The sequence below is a fragment of the Xiphophorus maculatus genome, chromosome 7 (assembly GCF_002775205.1).
Source record: "Xiphophorus maculatus strain JP 163 A chromosome 7, X_maculatus-5.0-male, whole genome shotgun sequence".
In the NCBI taxonomy this organism is placed as follows: Eukaryota; Metazoa; Chordata; class Actinopteri; order Cyprinodontiformes; family Poeciliidae; genus Xiphophorus; species Xiphophorus maculatus.
In genome coordinates this window covers 7,504,298-7,522,138 of record NC_036449.1, presented here as the reverse complement: position 1 = coordinate 7,522,138, position 17,841 = coordinate 7,504,298, and the positions used below count along the sequence as shown (strand labels likewise).

General features: G+C 39.9%; 1 protein-coding gene across 2 annotated transcripts in view; it reads right to left on the bottom strand.

The window, feature by feature from the left end:
* The window catches only part of adcy5 (adenylate cyclase 5), a 100,294-nt gene that overhangs the window by 18,751 nt on the left and 63,702 nt on the right, over window positions 1-17,841 (bottom strand). For both annotated transcript variants that reach the window (XM_023337276.1, XM_023337277.1), the window contains exons 4-8: window positions 9,089-9,200; window positions 5,102-5,229; window positions 4,760-4,918; window positions 4,498-4,639; window positions 1,370-1,492 (exon numbers count right to left, since the gene is read on the bottom strand). In XM_023337276.1, coding sequence (XP_023193044.1) covers window positions 1,370-1,492; window positions 4,498-4,639; window positions 4,760-4,918; window positions 5,102-5,229; window positions 9,089-9,200 — 664 coding nt within the window. The remainder of the gene's footprint in view (window positions 1-1,369; window positions 1,493-4,497; window positions 4,640-4,759; window positions 4,919-5,101; window positions 5,230-9,088; window positions 9,201-17,841) is intronic.

Below are 17,841 nucleotides of genomic sequence, written 5' to 3'. Positions count from 1 at the left end.
ACACCGACCAACATTAATCTAGAAACAGTGTCAAAAATGAATAATCGCCGTGATACAGAACCATACTTCATGTCTGCCATTTTAATTTTAACTGGAAAACCAGTGCGTCTCTAGCGCCCACTTGAGGTTTAAAGTATAAACGTCCTTGCTGAAAAAGCAAATCAATTCTTGAAACCTCTGCGTATATATTATTATTTTTATTTTATTTATTAAATTCTTTTGTTTTCGTGATGATAAAAGCATTCTGGTCGTTTGCTCAGCTTTACTTTCTGTCTCTCTGCTCCTGCTGTTAACAACAGAAAGGGTGACGGTGAATGAGAACATGAAAACCGATGCCAGGCTCACGTTAAAAAAAACAACTCTTGGGTAAAAGTGACAACGCAAACATCTCATTTCAAGAAAATGTAAAAGAACACCAGTCATTACTTGTTGTTAAATGAACGTATACAGGGAGTAACATTCAGAGTCGTCTCAGCTTTCATTTAAAAAGGGGCCGTCAGTAGGTGGCGCCATTTTCCTCTTTTTGTTTTTTTCACTCCGTCCCATCTGTTGTATAAGAACACAACTCACTCTGCGTACAGTGGCGCAGTTGGTAGCACTGTTGCCTTGCAGCAAGAAGGTCCTGGGTTCGATTCCCGGCCCGGGGTCTTTCTGCATGGAGTTCCCTGTGCATACGTGGGTTCTCTCCAGGTACTCCGGCTTCCTCCCACAGGATAATTGGTCTGACTGTGGGAGGTGTGGGGGTGTGTCTGACTGGCGACCTGTCCAGAGTGACCCCGCCTCTCACCCGGACGTTAGCTGGAGATAGACACCAGCACCTTCCGACCCCTCTAGGGACAAGGGTGTTAGAAAATGGATGGACAACCCACTCTACATCTTGCATCCAGACTGCTAACTAGCCTGCGTATCCCATGGTAATGCACTAAAATCCACGGATAAAATCCCAATGGCTGCCTTCTTCGTCGACTCTGAACTTGCTGTGTAGAAATGCTCGTGCTCTCAGGCCTACAGAGCATGAATAAAACCCGAACCTCAGTGAGACTCGCTGAGTTCACATCCCTGCACCGCAGCACGTCTCACTTGAGTGCGGCTGCCGTTCCTCCCTCCCCTGTCTGCCCTCCGTCCCTCTTCCTGAGTGCCGCTGAGAGCCTCTCACTGCCGGGGCTCGGTGTGCCGTGAAGGGCCGTCCCCACCGCGCCTCAGCAACGGAGATCAAAGCATTATTGTCGCTAACGACGCGTTGGATTCACCGCCAAATGAGGCCCTGAGACGAGTTGCTGGTAGGAGAGTCACCTGGCTGTGGCCCTCTAATGAGTAAATTATCACAACCAGGCAAGCCAAACAGTCTAACAGCGTTGATTTTGCTCACCATCCTCTTCATCTCCTTGGAGATGTGGTTGTGGAAGGCACGGTCAGCCCAGTGGCTGCTGTTGTGGGTGACGGAGTTGGTCCTCTGTCGACTCATTTTGGCAATCATCGCCTTTTCTTCTTTCTGTTGAGCAAAAGGACGCAGAGGTTAAACGCACGAAACGAATGAATGCCATAAAAGTTTGAAGCACGTGTCGAACTCGAGGGCCATAACTTTTTATGTGGCCCTCCAATTTCTAGACTAAACACTAAGTGTGCTTAAATATTATGTTATCAATCAAATCAGTGCAGTTTTTATCTGTTTACTGCCGAGTTATAGCAGTCCATCCAGTTTCTTGAGAATTATTGTGGGAATTCACGCAAATCCCTGCAGTTTTTGCGTTAATAATTGGGAGTTTATTGCAGATTATTTTCCAAAATTGTCAAAAACGTACTTACTTGTACTAAACAGCTGCCTCAGCCTTAACTCAGATTATAGTCCGGTATCTACACCGTGAGTACTAAAAAGCCGCATTTACCATTATTAATAAGTGCAAATATCATAAATCTTCCTAAATTAGTACCACAAACACTTATTATTGTTTTATTGTAGAAAATCACAAAAAGAATCACGAAATCCTGGAGGGACCGAAAAGATGTTCAATAATATCTTTTTAAGTTTTAAGAATTTATTGACATTTTAACAGTTTGTGATCAGGTTTTATCAACACATTCTGGCACAACCGGCCCTTTAAGAGCACTCATGATCCTGATTTGGCCTAAAACCAAAATGAGCTCGACACCGCTGCCTTAAAGGAACGTCGCCTTCAAGTAACAACTTGGCCTCAGACAGATTACAAGGATTCGGCTCAGTGGTTCATTTCACGAGCTTCTGCATCGATTCTGTTTACAACGTTTAATGTTGATTTTTGCTTATTGTTTTTACTGCATGTCGTCATATTTTCAATACAGAATCTGTTCTTCTCAGTAGAGAAGCCATTTGCCATTGAGACATTTATATTCTTAGATCTTTGCTTTCCCTTAACCAAGCTAGCATCACATTTGGCATATTGTTAGGTCTGCTTACATTTTATTGGCATTAAATATAAAACTAAAAAGCGGCTGAAATTCACAATTTGCACCATGTGGAGGAGGTGTGGTGGTGATCGTACAAATCCTTTACTTCTGAGCTTGATAAAAAATATTGGGGCCCAAACAGGGACATTCCACTTACAAATAACTTGTTCTAAGGCAAAAAGAAACGTTTTATTTTCACGTATTATGATTGCAGAATTAAGATTCCTTTTAAAATACTAAAAAAAAAAAAAACAGCTTTAAACAGTTCCAGGCAATTTCCTAGGCAGCTCTGTTTATCTCATTTGATATCAGAACTGAACAGCTTTGAGCTGTTTTTGTAAGAACTAGAAGAATAAAATAAAATTTTTTTAAAAATTAGAAAAAAAGGTAGACTTCAAAAAGTTCCCTCTGTCCTGGACCACAGGCAGCAGAATGAGAATAAAATATCACTTCACATGACTTGCTAACTATAGTCGCAGCTTGTGATACTGCCGGGGGAGGCTGACCAAAAATATCAAGTCATAAACAAACAGGAGGCTGAAGCAGGGAGGCGGCGATGAACTCGGTCCTGCTGGTGTGGAGCACAAACTCAGCTTACAGACAATATTGGGAGCAAATTAACTTGGAACTTGTTTGCTATCAAAGAGACGTCTGTCCAATAAGCCCTTTAAAGTAGCAGCTTTTCACACCAACACAAACGTCACAGTGTTTCACTGGAGTTTTATTTGAATATTTGTGAAGTAGAATCAAAGCCGGAATCCATAAATGGGAAGCAAAAACTAAATATTAGAAATAATTGCAACATTTTATTCCCATCTTTCTTTAGTTTTGAGTTGGATTCAAACAACATCATAAAAGTCTGTTTGCCTGAATAAAGACACTATTCCCAGTCGCTCTGTATTCATCTCTTTAAACTGCCTCTATTCAGCTTCCACATCCCCGCTAAACAAAAAGAAACCATGATGCTGCCACCACCTCGTTTTACCATTTCTATAAGTAAGTTCAATACTTGCAGTTGAAAAACTACAGGATGTAGAGAGGTAGTTTGCGAAACAACTGCTTGTTTTCTATCTTTGGAAAATCACCATAAGACCGTCATTTTTAGGAAAACTTTAGACTTTCACACATGTAAGAAATGTTGAAAATGCATGAATTTAAATGAACTACTTGAAAATACTTTTACCCCCACGGTTACTTTTACCAGAATTTATTTGTCTTATATACAGTATATATATATATATATTTATTTATTATTCACCATCAGGTGTATGTACAACAAACAGAGAGTGACAAAAAGCAAAATGGTATTGATTTGCAAAATAATTTGTGAAGTTGGTATTAGCAATTTTTTTACCAATGTACAGAGCTACCACTGTATTACGAACTAAGCTTTAGTAGGCAAACTTAGGTTGGATGTTTTTATTTTGATATTTTTCATCTGAAATGTCACCTGTTACTATAATACACGTGTCAAACTCAAGGCCCTCCAGACTCCAAATTACATCAATAAGTCTTGCCAGTTTTTCACAAATCTGCAAAGTTCAAATCTCAACAAATCTCCGTATTTTTTTGTCTGATTTTACAGCAAAGTTTTTCAAAATTGCTCAAAAACATTGAGTTTCAGTGACTGTTGCCTCAGCCTGACTAGATGTCAAGTTATAGTCAGTAATTGATATAGGAAGTAATAAAATGTCACATTTAACTTCATACATTAGCGCAAATATAAAAAATCCTAACAAACATTTCTAAATAGGGATCATAAAGGCGTCATTTTGATTAAAAAAACACTAAAGCAATTACAAAATCCAGGAGAGACAACTATCTATTGATATTTTAACATTTTAATTTGTTTTATCAGTTCATTCTGGCGTAACCGGCCCTTTAAGAACGTTCAGATTTTTGATATGAACCAAAACGAAAAGGAGTTTCATTTTGCTAAAATGATGATTCTGCCATTTTTCTTTTTGGCATTTTACTGTAAAAAAAAAAAAAAAAATCTACTTTTCAACTTTAAATGAGACAAAAATGATTTCAGTTCTCTTTCATTGCCTCCTTCAGTGACGAAAGCCGTACCCTTTTCTGACTGCAGCCCACAATGAGGTAGGTTTCTATGTTGCTCCTCTTCAAGTAGGCGTTTCTCTCTCCTCCTGCTCCCGGTTCCACGTCGTAGTCCCCGTTCAGGTAGTTCAGGGTGGCCTTCGTGATGTGTATGCGCCTGAAATGAAAGCGTTCCTTTTCTAAATGCTCTGGCTGTTACGTAAATCTTACGCAGCTAACATTTATCAGAAGGAACGTTTAGGAAGCGAAAATGGAGAAGGAAGCTTATTGGACGAACCCGGCCTGGCCTCCCGCTTCCATCTGATTTGCGAGCGTGACGTCGTTGGACCAGACGTCGAACTGCCACTTCCTGAGTCCCAGCACCCCGCAGTGCACCCGGCCGCTGTGGATGCCGACTCGCATGTTCACGTTCACCCCGGTCACCTCCCGCACGAGCCTGCAGCAGAAACAAGCAAACAAGAAAGTGACAATCTACACAGTTAGCGTGTCTAAATGTACCAGCTGTACTCTCAGTGAATGCTGCTGGTGAGGTTTAAAAGTGAGTCGTGTTTGCCAGACATTTTGTTTTTAGTGTGCCCAGCTTCCAGAATTGCTATATTAAGGCCGTTCCCAGACTTACGAGATGGCCTCGATCATGTCCAGCCCCATCTCCACACAGCAGTGGGCGTGATCGGCTCTGGCCTCTGGCAGCCCAGACACGCAGTAGTAGCAGTCGCCCAGGATCTTGATCCGCAGACAGTGGTTCTCCTGCCGCACAGCACAGGAGCAAGAAAGGAAGTGCACACTACGTTATTAACCGAGAAGCAAACTTATGTGAAAAGTTAAGGAAGTTCTCTCCATTTTGCTTTAAATATTGTATAAAGGTTGTCACAAACTCCTGTGTGATCCAGTGTTCAATTCAAGGCCTTTTTTCCCCCCAATATCCCAGCATAAAAGCAATAAAGCACAGCGTATGAGCTACCTTATATCATGTGAAAATAATAAAAGAATAAAGAAGAAATCATACATCTGCCTTTGAGCAAATCTTGAGACAAATGTATTTTTTTGTGGGGGTTGCACAGGTTTATATTCTTCACTGCAGTAACGTCCATAGCTGGGGTTCCTCAAGAAACACTTATAGGCCCCATTCAAAATTCACTTTTGTGATACTATATTTTGGGTGAAGATTTAGGTTTACTGTGATGCTTTGGGTATAAAAAAAATCTTTCAAAAACAGCAAAATGTAAAATAAGTGCACCGCGGTCTGAACTGCTTGAGCAGCTCTTACAGATGGCTCACAATCGGTGCTACTAGCTAGCAGGAACAACGGCAGAGGCTTTGTTGGGTAGGAATGTGTTCTTCTTTGTCTGCCTGTGGTGCAGAATCTCATTCACTAGCAGAAGTAAAACTGCATCAAAGCTGCACAAAATAGCGCAAAAATAATTACAACAGCACCAGGGCATGTAATACCGATATCACTATTCGAAATGTAATATTTGAGGCAAAATTCCAAGGCAAGAGTTGAAGCTTTGCACCTCAGTGATGTGTTGAGTCTGCCTGACGGACCGTAAAACGCAGGAACAGCCAAAACTGTAAAAAAAAGGTGGGACTTATAGTCCAGAAAATACGGTATTTCATTATATTGCACCTTTCTCACCAGTACTGGGTGGAAATGTGTCTGTCCCTCGTCTGGCAGAAACTGAGACGTTCGTTGTCTTGCTCACTCGTTATGAAGACTCAACATCTAAGGCTAATTAGCTGCATTCTTGGATTGTCATGCCAACCACTAGAGCTCAGGAGTTTAGCAAACAGATGGTAGGTGACAAAAAACAGGATTCAAAAATGTCAAATACAGTCCATTGAGAACAATAGAGAACCATGGCTCTCAGCCTAGATATCATGCTGGGAGTTGATGTGTGAGCCAACATCAAATAAGTCAGTGTGTGTGGGCGTGCGCGTGGGTGTGTGTGTGTGTGTGTGTGCGCATCCCAAGGGTTTGGGAGACAATAATGTCTCATGATAGCCACCTGAGTATCCTTTTAGCACACGGACCAAAATACAAAAGGAGCCACTGTGTAAGGAATGGGGTGAGTGTGTGTGAGGGGTGAGGGTGAGGGGGGGTGTGGGTAGGCGTGTGTGTGTGGGTAGGCGTGCGTGTGTGTGCTTGTGCACATAGAGACAGAAGGCACATCTGGCATGGAGATAAAAGTGTCAGATGCAACATTTCTGGTTTACGACAGCATTATGCCTGTTCAGTTCCTAAATATTGATCAGCAGCCGATCGTTTCACCTTTCATAAACAAATGACAGTGTAAGTGTCAATAAAATAGTTTATTTCTTGAAAAAATGTATGTTTATTTCTAAAAGATAGAATAATGTATTTTAAGTTGTTTGGTTCACGTTTTAAGATTTGTGTTAAAGGATTGTATTTTATTTCGTGCCAAATTATTTTTTGTCGAAAGTTATCACGAGATTTGTGTGCATGTGTGAGGCTGCGAGACTTAAATAAGCATAGAAGAAGCAGAAGCCCGTGCCAGAGCTATGTGTAGCAGCCTCATGTCCTGTCGTTGTCAAGGTATTTTGTAGTTATGTTTGTAATGTTTTGTGAATTTATTGGTTATGGTGTTTTTATGTTGTTTTAATTACTTAATATTTTGGTTTAGAGTGAACAACGACAAATTAATCGTTAAAGATCTCCGAAGTGGCAGGCGGCCACGAGGTAACCTTTTTGTCAAAGCACGTGTCAAGTGTCTGTCTGTAAGTGTATCTATGTCTAAAGCTTTGTCTTTTATTTCTGTAGTTTTCACGGCATTTAATAAAGAGCCCGTCGTAAGAAAGCCGTGCCAGAGTTGTCACTTTGGAGCTACAGACAGAAACCGAGGATCAGCTCAACACACAATGACGCTGGATAAATGATAAATATATCAGTATTCGCAAGGTTGTGGTGCAAATATTAATAACTGGGAAGCTTCAGCAATGGCAGTGAAGATAATATTAAGTTGCTATTTATATACGAAACTACAGCGTCTCCAAGAAGGGATTGAACATGAAAAATATTTTTAGTTTGAACACCACTGCTTTATGCTGCTGTGTCACAATTGTTCTCATCTAAAGTGGCAGTCGCTTCAATCTACAAAAGTTTTTTTTTTTTTTTTATTTACTCCAACTACTTCTATCTACAATCTTTAATAGTTTAATTTGACTTAATATCCTTGCAAAACAAGTCTCTGCCGTCCAAACTGACGGATGATACATTGTGTCAGAAATGTGGTCCTCTTGTCGTCATTTTAAAAATGTTTCATGTCTCTGGGAAGCTTTGCAAGATCAATAAATTCATATTCAAATTAGAAGAATTACTGGAACTTCAATACTTTAACGTGAAAAACAAATCAGTGTTCAAATAATAAAGTTTTTAAAGTTCTGATTTCTGGTCTTGTAAAAAAAAAAGTACAAATAAATTTGACTTTTACTGCCGATTGTTCTTATTTAGCCAAAGGAAATACATTAAAAGCTGGACTTTGTTTTCCCCATCTGACTTGTCCCTAAACAACAACATTGAAAGTCAGTCTTGGCTGGTTGCCTAAGCAACACCTGAACCACGCTTAAACACTTTTTTTTTTCTTTTCATTTCTAAGCTTTGAGAACTGGAAGCTGGACTGGTCTCTGGTCTGAAGCTTCTAGACATTAAAACCACAAGCGGTTCTGGTCGGTCACCACACCTGGACCCCTCTCAGTCTCAACACCGGATGACCGTAGGGATGTGTACTCGGCCCTCTAGCATTGACTTTTGACCCCTATGACGGCAAAGCCGCCTCAAATTTCAACTTCTTTATGCAGCTTGCTGACGACACTGCAGCTGTGAGACTGATTTCCCAAAATGATGAGATAACTGGTGTCAGATAACCAACTCCTGGTAAAAGGTTACCCAAGCAAGAAAAAACATCTGCATTATTCTCCAGGAAACAGCTTCCATCCACAGACGATTTCGAGACTTCAAGCTCCATCCCAAAAGGCAGAGATTTTTATTTTATTTTATTTTTTTACACAAACCATTCAGAGCATAACCATACAGGCAGATTACCAACTGGATGTGGAACTGCACCAGGCAAGACCTACCGGCCCTAAAAAGGGTAGTTTGTTGTTTTTGAACTGTTTTTCAAAAACAACAGTCTCAAAAACTGTTGTTTTTAAAAGTGAAGACCAATCGCCAAGTTGAAACTAGTCAGGCGCCACATTTTATTCAAATTAAATATTGTAAAATAAATCTATTGCGATCTTTTTTTACCTGCTCAGCAAAAAATAAATCATACAAAATGTAATAAAACAAAGTAGGAAACAACAAACTATTGACATTCAGGCCAATATAAATTGGGTTTCCGTGTTTGTGACTGACTAGTCACAAAACAAGTGGGGAACATGCAACATGGCCTTATTTCTCTGCACATTTCTAGTCTTCCTGTATGTCTGTAAGACTCCATAGCAACCATTAACCTCGCATTCAAAACGTCTTAAACAAAAGTTCTCAAAGTCTACATAAAGAAAATCCATAAATAAATGAAAGCACGCGATCCCAAGAATCATTGCAATCCTTGAAAATTATACATGCTTGCATGCGTTGTACGCTTACCGCTGCCAACTTGTCAAAGCGGGCGAAAAGCTCATTGAGCGTCATCACCAACTCCTGTGCCGTGCACTGTGACGCCAGACTGGTGAAGCCCTCGATGTCAGCAAACAGGATGCTGCAGAAACACAAAAACAAGAGAGGCATAACCCGACGTTCTCTCGTCAGCCTTGTTCACGTCTCACCTAATGGCGTTTCCTCCTCTCACTTTTCACTGCCCATGTTTTGGTGTTGTTGAAAAGCTTAATGTGACGGCAAAACCTAAGTAAGGGCTAGCCTGATGGGGTTTCCGATTTTCAGAATTATTGCGAAGATGAACCATAAAAATTTTGGTGTGCGTATTTGTCTGTGTTTGACATAAAGAGGTATATGGGTGTTGCTATAACAACAAGACGACCCCTCTGGCTTTCAACGTGGGAATTGAATCAACATAGTTAGCGAGAGCAATCATAACGTGAGGGAATGAGATTACTGTGAAGTGACAAAAGAACGCTGTTCATGCTGAATCTTTCTAATGAAAATTGTGCAACTCTGTCGAGTTCTAGTAGCTACGCAGTTTTGTGACCACATACGGTACTCTGCAACTCCACGTTGCCCAGAGGGGCAAAGGTGAGAGTGAGCAGTCGTCTGCCTCCGTCTGCTGGGTGTGAAGCCCGCCTGGAGCATTGTGACCGGCCGCCGCTCCGATGCAGATAAGCAAGTGTTGATGACGGACCGAGAGTAGTTTCACGCCACACAGATGTTACCGAGTGAGCCTTTATGAAAGAATATTAAAATATTATACACACTGCCGTGGGTGACTTTAAAGCTGCATGCTTCCACACACCACAGCTAAAAACTTCAATGGTTTCTATGAGACGGATCAACACAGAGTTGTCGATAATTGTTGAGCAGAGTGAAAATGACACATGGTTGTCAACGTTTTTTGCTTTTTTTTTTCAAATGGCAACCAATTAGTCAATTTAGCATTGAGTTTAATTGAATCTCAGTATAAATTCTGTTGTTCTATGAAGCAAATAAAAAAAAATGCATTAAAAAAAAAAGAATACACCAGACAGGTCGGGCTTAAAATTAAACAAATAAAAGACCTGACCCTGTGCGTCACCCTGAACGTCCTATTTCCATTTCCGAACATGGTGGGCGGCAACATCGTGCTGACATGTAGCCAGGCCTGCTTTTATTTTGCACATGCAGGTAAGACGATGGGAACTGAAAGATGAATGGAGCTAAATACAGCAGAACGATTCTGGAAGGAGTTATTGAGACAGACTGAAAAAAGTCTCTAGATTTACAAACGTGGTAGAAAAACAACTCAAAAGACTTTTGGACAAAAATGTAGTTTAACAAAGTGATGACTCAGGAGGAGCTGGATGTAAATGCTCAGAAAAGCAGAGAATCTGAATAAAATATACACAACATATCATTTCTTCAAATGACAAAACTTACCTGGGCGATGTCAGCACAGTAATGTGTGTTTTCATGGTGTTTGCAGAATTTCTCTTTTTTAAATTTTATTTTAACCTATGTAGTTGATGGATGGTGTCTGTAAAATCCCTTGTCCTGGAGCAGAACTCAGTACATTATAATAGTTTAATACAATTAAAGGAATACAAAAATAATATGTTATTGCAACTAAGTATAAGTATTCCAATAAATAACTATATATGTATCAATAAATTTTATTAAATTTTTTTTATATATATTCCAACTCAACTGAAACAGTGTCCTGAGTATTTGTTTTAAATCAAAAATGTTCATTTCTATTTGCAAAGCTCTTTTGAAAGCAATGTATCGTCTCCCTTCCACCTAATTATCTACTACTACGTGGTTATCACATTTCAACAGCAAGAAGAGACGAGAGAAGTCAAATGATAAAATGTGGGGGAAAATATCAAATATGGGTTGATCCAGTTTTCAATGTGAAATTTAAATGAGAAGACAATAAGAAAAAATGTGAAGAAAAAGACACAATTTAGGACATTTCTAGAAACAAGTCATTGAAACATGGAACTGAATTTAAAGACTAAAAGGAGAATTTGGACTCCAAACAAAGACTCCTGCAAAATTTTAGGTTTTATTCTTTATGATTAATGGATTCCTGTAGTGAATTCAAGCAAATTCAAAAAACTGTGACGAAATCCCACATATAAATGACTTCCATCTAAAGCCATTTCCGACTATTAAACTAATCATCTATTTTTTTCTTTTCTTCTTCTTTTACAAACTAAATGAACATCCCTGTGACGGACTGGCTAATGCTTTTCACCAATTGAGACGTTTTCATTATTTCCCCTGTATCTCCTGCTCAGCACCAGGACCGATGATGATGTCATGGCCCTGCTGACAGGCGAGAGGCTGGAACGGCTGGGAAGGACTGGCAGGTTGGCCTCATGTAAACTCTCAGGAAGATGTTCTGCAAGGGCCGCATTACAAAAAGTCACATCCTCCGCTCGGCTCTCCCTGTCTCAATAAGCATATTTATTCTCTGGGTGTAACGGTTTTCTCCTAGGGGTAAATCATGTGATGTGCTGAAGTCAAAGACAGGAGGCATGTTGTTATTTTTTTCCCTCAAACCTCCTGAGACCCTGCATCCTCATATGAGGACATTACATTTTTGTAAACACAGATGTAAATAATAACATTGATTGAATGGTCTTATCGTCACACAGATAGACCCAATGTCCTCGTCTGAGGACATTGGGTTTTGAGATAACCACTTATTGTAGAAAGCTAAAAGCTAAAATTTCATTTTTAGGCTAATTGGGTCCTTATGATCCCAAATGACAAGGAGAAATGTATATGCAAAAACAGACCCATTGTCCTCATATGAGGGCATTGGTTTTGACATAGTTCAAGAGCACGTAGAAAGCTAAAATTTAATTTCAACTAAAATCAGGTCATACTAATCCCAAATAGTAAGGAGACATAAAAAATGCACATCAAACAAAAGCCCGGGTCTCAGGAGGCTAAGGTCTTCATGGCTCTATCAAGAACAATTTAAATAAACTCTAACTTGAAACACAGATATTCCAGCTAGATTATGATGTTTTTCTAAAATTTATTCTTGGATGCATTTAAATAAACTCAAATATCTCCACAGTGCAAATGTTAAATAGCTGCCTGGCAATGTGAGAAGATTATATAAGCACCCTTCTGTCAAAATTTAATCGATGGAGTGATTGATGAGTGATTAATGACCGTAACTAATTGCTTTTAATTTCCGGTCACATGATCACCCATGTCAGCATGCTTAACACGTGTGACACTATATATTTCTGGTCATTTCAATTCAACCAATAGAAACAGAGACAGGCTCCGAGTTTTAAGAGTAATACAATTAAAGTATGAAAAAAACCAATAAGTGTTAAATAATCAAGAATAATATATAGTATATACTATAGCTAGAGAAGTTTAGATTTGAAATGTTGTAATTAACTCCGGTTTTGCTCACCAAGCCGTTCGTGTTTGTGTGTCCAGACAGAACACTGGACAGGCAGAGGGGTGACCTTAGAACATGTCCCTCAGGATGTCTCATGGTCTCTGGCTAGCATGCTGGACACGTGTGACACTCTATATTTCCAATCATTTCAATTGGGTCAGCTCCCGTCCACTCTTATGCCCCAGACACATACACACAGGCGCACACACACACGCGCCTATACACACACGAAAGGCTTGGTGAACAAAACCTTTGATAAATACAAGATTCTAAACTTTTCTAGGAAAGGTGACAATCTATGTATTAATCTTGATACTGATGATCACTTATTGTTTTTCGTGCTCTAATTGTGCTGTAGTCTAATTTGCTCACAAGTGGTCACATGTGCGTACACGCCCCCCCACCACACACACACACACACACACAAATGGCCTGGTGAGCATCACTGCCATCGGCGCTTCCTCCCAGAGGTCATGAGAATGAGAATTCATGAGAATGTGCTGGCGTTTACATCATACCAATCGGCCCCCGATAGAGACCCAATTGAAATGATTGGAAATATAGAGTGTCACACGTGTCCAGCATGCTAGCCAGAGACCATGAGACATCCTGAGGGACATGTTCTAAGGTCACCCCTCTGCCTGTCCAGTGTTCTGTCTGGACACACAAACACGAAAGGCTTGGTGAGCAAAACCGGAGTTAATTACAACATTACAAATCTAAACTTCTCTAGCTATAGTATATACTATATATTATTCTTGATTATTTAACACTTATTGGTTTTTTTCATACTTTAATTGTATTACTCTTAAAACTCGGAGCCTGTCTCTGTTTCTATTGGTTGAATTGAAATGACCAGAAATATAGTGTCGCATGTGTTAAGCATGCTGAGGTCATGAGACATCCTGGGGTGGTGATCATGTGACCGGAAATTAAAAGCAATTAGTTACGGTCATTAATCACTCATCAATCACGCCATCGATTACATTTTGACAGAAGGGTGCTTATATAATCTTCTAATGTGCAACATTCATAGTCCAAACAATAAAACTAATTCCATAATTTAGCTAACATAAATAACATTGAAATTCCTTCTGCAGAATCTGATTAAACTTATAGTTTATGTGATTAAGTTCAAATTAGATATGGCTTGTACTGCGACATGCATCTTGTTTTCAAGTAGAGTTTGCGTCACCGAGCAGACGGCTTGCAATAAATAAATAAACCAAACGCAAGGAAGAAAATAAATATCTTATTAAAGTTCTGCCATTGGGACAGCTTAAGAAAATAATCAAAGAATATTTTTTCTCCTTATGTTAGTATCTTGCCTTTTACAATTATTAGTATAATATTAACTATAATAATTTATGGTGCTGTAGAAGACTAACGTACAGATTTTCTTTTTATAATTTATCCAAACCAGCATACAGAAGCTGGTCCTCAAGAGTCCTCGCTTCGAAGCCTGAAATAAGGTCAGCGGTGATACGGGGAGGGAATGACAAAGGCTGCCAGGGTCACTAAGTCCCATTTAATTGTTACCTTGGTGATGAATGATTGGTCAGTCTGCAACATTAACTCTATGATCTAGGTCTTGAAGTGAGAGCAGGTGCGGTGGCGGCTGTGAGCCGAGAGGCCACACAGAGCGTCCATGAGGAAAACGTTCACACGCATCGGTAAGACGTGACGAGCCGGTCGTCATTTTGGGACAAAAGCAGTTTTCCCAGTGATTTGAGACAAGAAGAAGAATATACAGAAAATTAGTTTGAATGGACATTCATAGCTGTGCTCTCCTTCAGCAAACAAATTATGCCACTCTTTCATATAATTAAAAAAAAACAAAAAAAACAATACTTACATTTATTTTAAAGATTGGTCTTTCTGGAATATGCCACTTTTATCGCCTCATATGTCTCTTTGCCTTATTTTAAAAAGAAGTTTGTAACACTGCAGGAGAAATAATTCTACTATTTACACCGACAGGGCTGATGCCCCTTGTTGCCCAAACATGCCTTCATCCAGTTCATCAAATTTGGTTGTGGTTAACCCCTTAACCACCATCTACTTGCATGAAGAACTAGATGATGTAGGTAGGGTGTTTTCACACCTGATAAGTCTGGTAAGCTCGGTTTGATTTGGGGGACCAAAATTTCAACACTGGTTCCATTTTCAGCCGGTTCGCTTTCACACTGCACTATATCAAATGATCCGAACTAATTGAAAAACCTGTTCACCCGCTTGCCTGTGGTGGCGCTGCTCCAAGAACTACTGAAAGGCACAACATGAAAACAACTTTCTTCCTCACAAAATGTAAGCAGAAGCAGAGTGGCATCAGATTTTAGCGGCTGTAGGATTTGTCTTTTGTTTTTGGGAAAAGATCACGAGTCATTTCTCCTGGCAACATTAGACTCATGATCGTTTTAGGTTGTATTTACCCATAATGCACTGTAGTTCGCTTCCTGCTTTTGGAGTGGTCTCCAGTCTTCTTGCATCCACATACAGTACAGACCAAAAGTTTGGACATACCTTTCTAATTCAATGGGTTTTCTTTATTTTCATGACTATTTATAAGGCAAGAAATCCCACTTATTAACCTGACAGGGCAGGTTGACCTATGAAGTGAAAACCATTTCAGGTGACGACCTCTTGACGCTCATCAAGAAAATGCAGAGTGTGTGCAAAGCAGTAATCACAGCAAAAGGTTGCTACTTTGAAGAAACTAGAATATAAGGGCTATTTTCAGTTGTTTTACACTTTTTTGTTTAGTGCATATTTCCACATGTGTTATTCATAGTTTTGATGCCTTCAGTGTGAATCTACAATGTCAATAGTCATGAAAATAAAGGAAACTCATTGAATTAAAAGGTGTGTCCAAACCTTTGGCCTGTACTGTATGTATTTATGAATTTACTTCAGTTGGACAGAGACCTAGGCTTGTAGGCAGGCGAGAGTTTGCTTTTTTGGTCCAATTTGAGTCCGATTGGGCATTCATACCGCCCAAAAAGGAACCAAACTTTTTCTACACCGAGGCATTAGTGTTTGATTAAAGCAGACTAAATATAGAGGCAGAGTTCAATCTGAACTATATATTCTGACAAAATGACATAAAAAATCTAAATCTTAATTGTTCAATTTATTTACTATTGGACTGTAGAGGTGTAGAGGGAAACAGTCATTCCTCTTCCCAATGACTCCAGCTCTTTCTAATGGATCTCAAGGTGTTTCCAGAACCATTACAGATGGTCTCTAGTGCCCAGGAAGCATCCCGACCAGACGCCTGAGCCAACTCAATGGAAACAAAATTCTTTTAGCTCGTCTGGTTCTTTAGGTCAGACCCACGTCTCATGAAAACATGTAAAAACCAAAGGAGGACTAATAAATTGAAAGCGGATACTAACCAGTCTGTTTGTATTTTACAATCCAACACTAAAAATCTCTTAAAAGTTACAATGGCAAAACTACAGATAGCTACAAAACATCAGCGCGCTGCTCTCCTCCTATGAGTACCAGCTAAAAGCGATGATGCAAACCCAACCACGAGTGTGTCCACTCTGAAACCACGGGGGGTTTTATTGTTGTTGTTGTTGCTGCAGGTCTCATGTCTTGTTCACGCTTCCACCAGAAAATGGGAACAAAGGTGAAGGTGAGTCCCTCTAATTTATGTAACGCGGTTTGGAGAGCTGCTGGCCTACATACCAGCAACAGCAGCTTCCATCACAATGTTCTGTTGGAGAATATCACTCGTACATTTAAAGGGCAACCCGGCAGCCTTACTACACACACACACGCACGCCCCCACACGCGCGCACACACACACACACACACACACACACACACACACACCACCTCCTAAGACATATCTTGCATAATCCCAAAACAAAGTAAATAAAAATCAGCATCCATTTTGGCCTCAATCTGTGAATCACTGAGCATTGATTTAGAGGATAATTACCAGAGGGATGCCACAGTCTTTAAAAGCAAAAGGTAAAAATAAACCGGTGGACATTAACAGCGATAACTTGACGTCCATTTATTGTTGGACTTGTGTCTGATGGACATCTTGTGCCTCTGCAACAAGTCCAAGCTATCCAGATTTTGCTGTTTGGTTTTGTTATTACCTTGATTTCTGAAATGGATCTCATGACATCATGCTTGTTTTGTTTTATTGGTGTTCCTCAGGAAGGTCATGACCTATTCTAATTTCGCCTCAGGATTGTGAAGTATTATTGGGTAAAATTCAAGAACACGGACAACTTCTGGATTGGATGAACTGGTGCAAAAAAACCCCCAGCAAAGTTTGGATTAGAGCAACGTGGCCACGTTTTGGAGAAAGTCATTGTACTGGGAACCAGATCTACCAGTTCAACTGGACATAACTATCTGTCAGGTCTGGCGGGTCTCATACATTTTATTGCTACTGGTAAAAAACGATAAGTAATAAAAACTCTGATTTGTCAACAGGGGGGAAGCTTCAAGAAAAATAAATTGTGTGTGTGCTCGTATACACTGCATCTACAACCACTTTCACAGTATTCATACTTTCAGAATCGGCAAGTAGCTCAAGTGGACGTGTTTGTGACCATGGCCAGTCACATTTACCAACAAAGGCAAATGAAGACATTTCACCTCACTTTTGTGAACAGTTCTACTGCATTCTGCTAGCTAGATTTTAGAGGTACAGTGTGAATTAAGCTGTGGTTAAGGATAGGGTCAGGAATAACGCTAACAGCTAGGGTTAGAAAAATGTCTGGGCGAGGCATATATGCAGTTACAGAGACCCATGTTGTTACTGTCGTCTGTGAAGCCCCAGAAAGCCTCCCCATGCTAAAAGTCTAGGTCCACCACTGTTTACGGCGATGACAAACTCAAGCTTACGATGGGCACAAGCCCCAAAAACTAACAGTATTGGTGGGATTTTTAATTTTGTATAAACAAGAAAATTGATGTCTTTAAAAATATGATTACATGCAATTATTTTCTTTCCAGCTCTTTACATTACGTAATGAAACAACGTAGCCCTATTTTATTAAGGCAACGTTTTATTATATTTATTGGGGCCTGCCATGCAAAGCAATGGCAGGAACCTATTACTCTACACCCAACAAGGGTCTCTTTAATCTTTATTTTTCTTCCGTAACCGTTAATGCGGCTCATACCGCTGCGTGCACACCTACAAATGAGGTATCAAAACGTGCCGAAAATTCACGCCATTGGAGCTATTACTTTTGGTGGGATTCGGGGTTAACATGGCGACATAATTCGCAAAAAACTACGAAAAAACCCCATTATAAGTCAATGGGAAAAATCCTAAAAATACCCTATT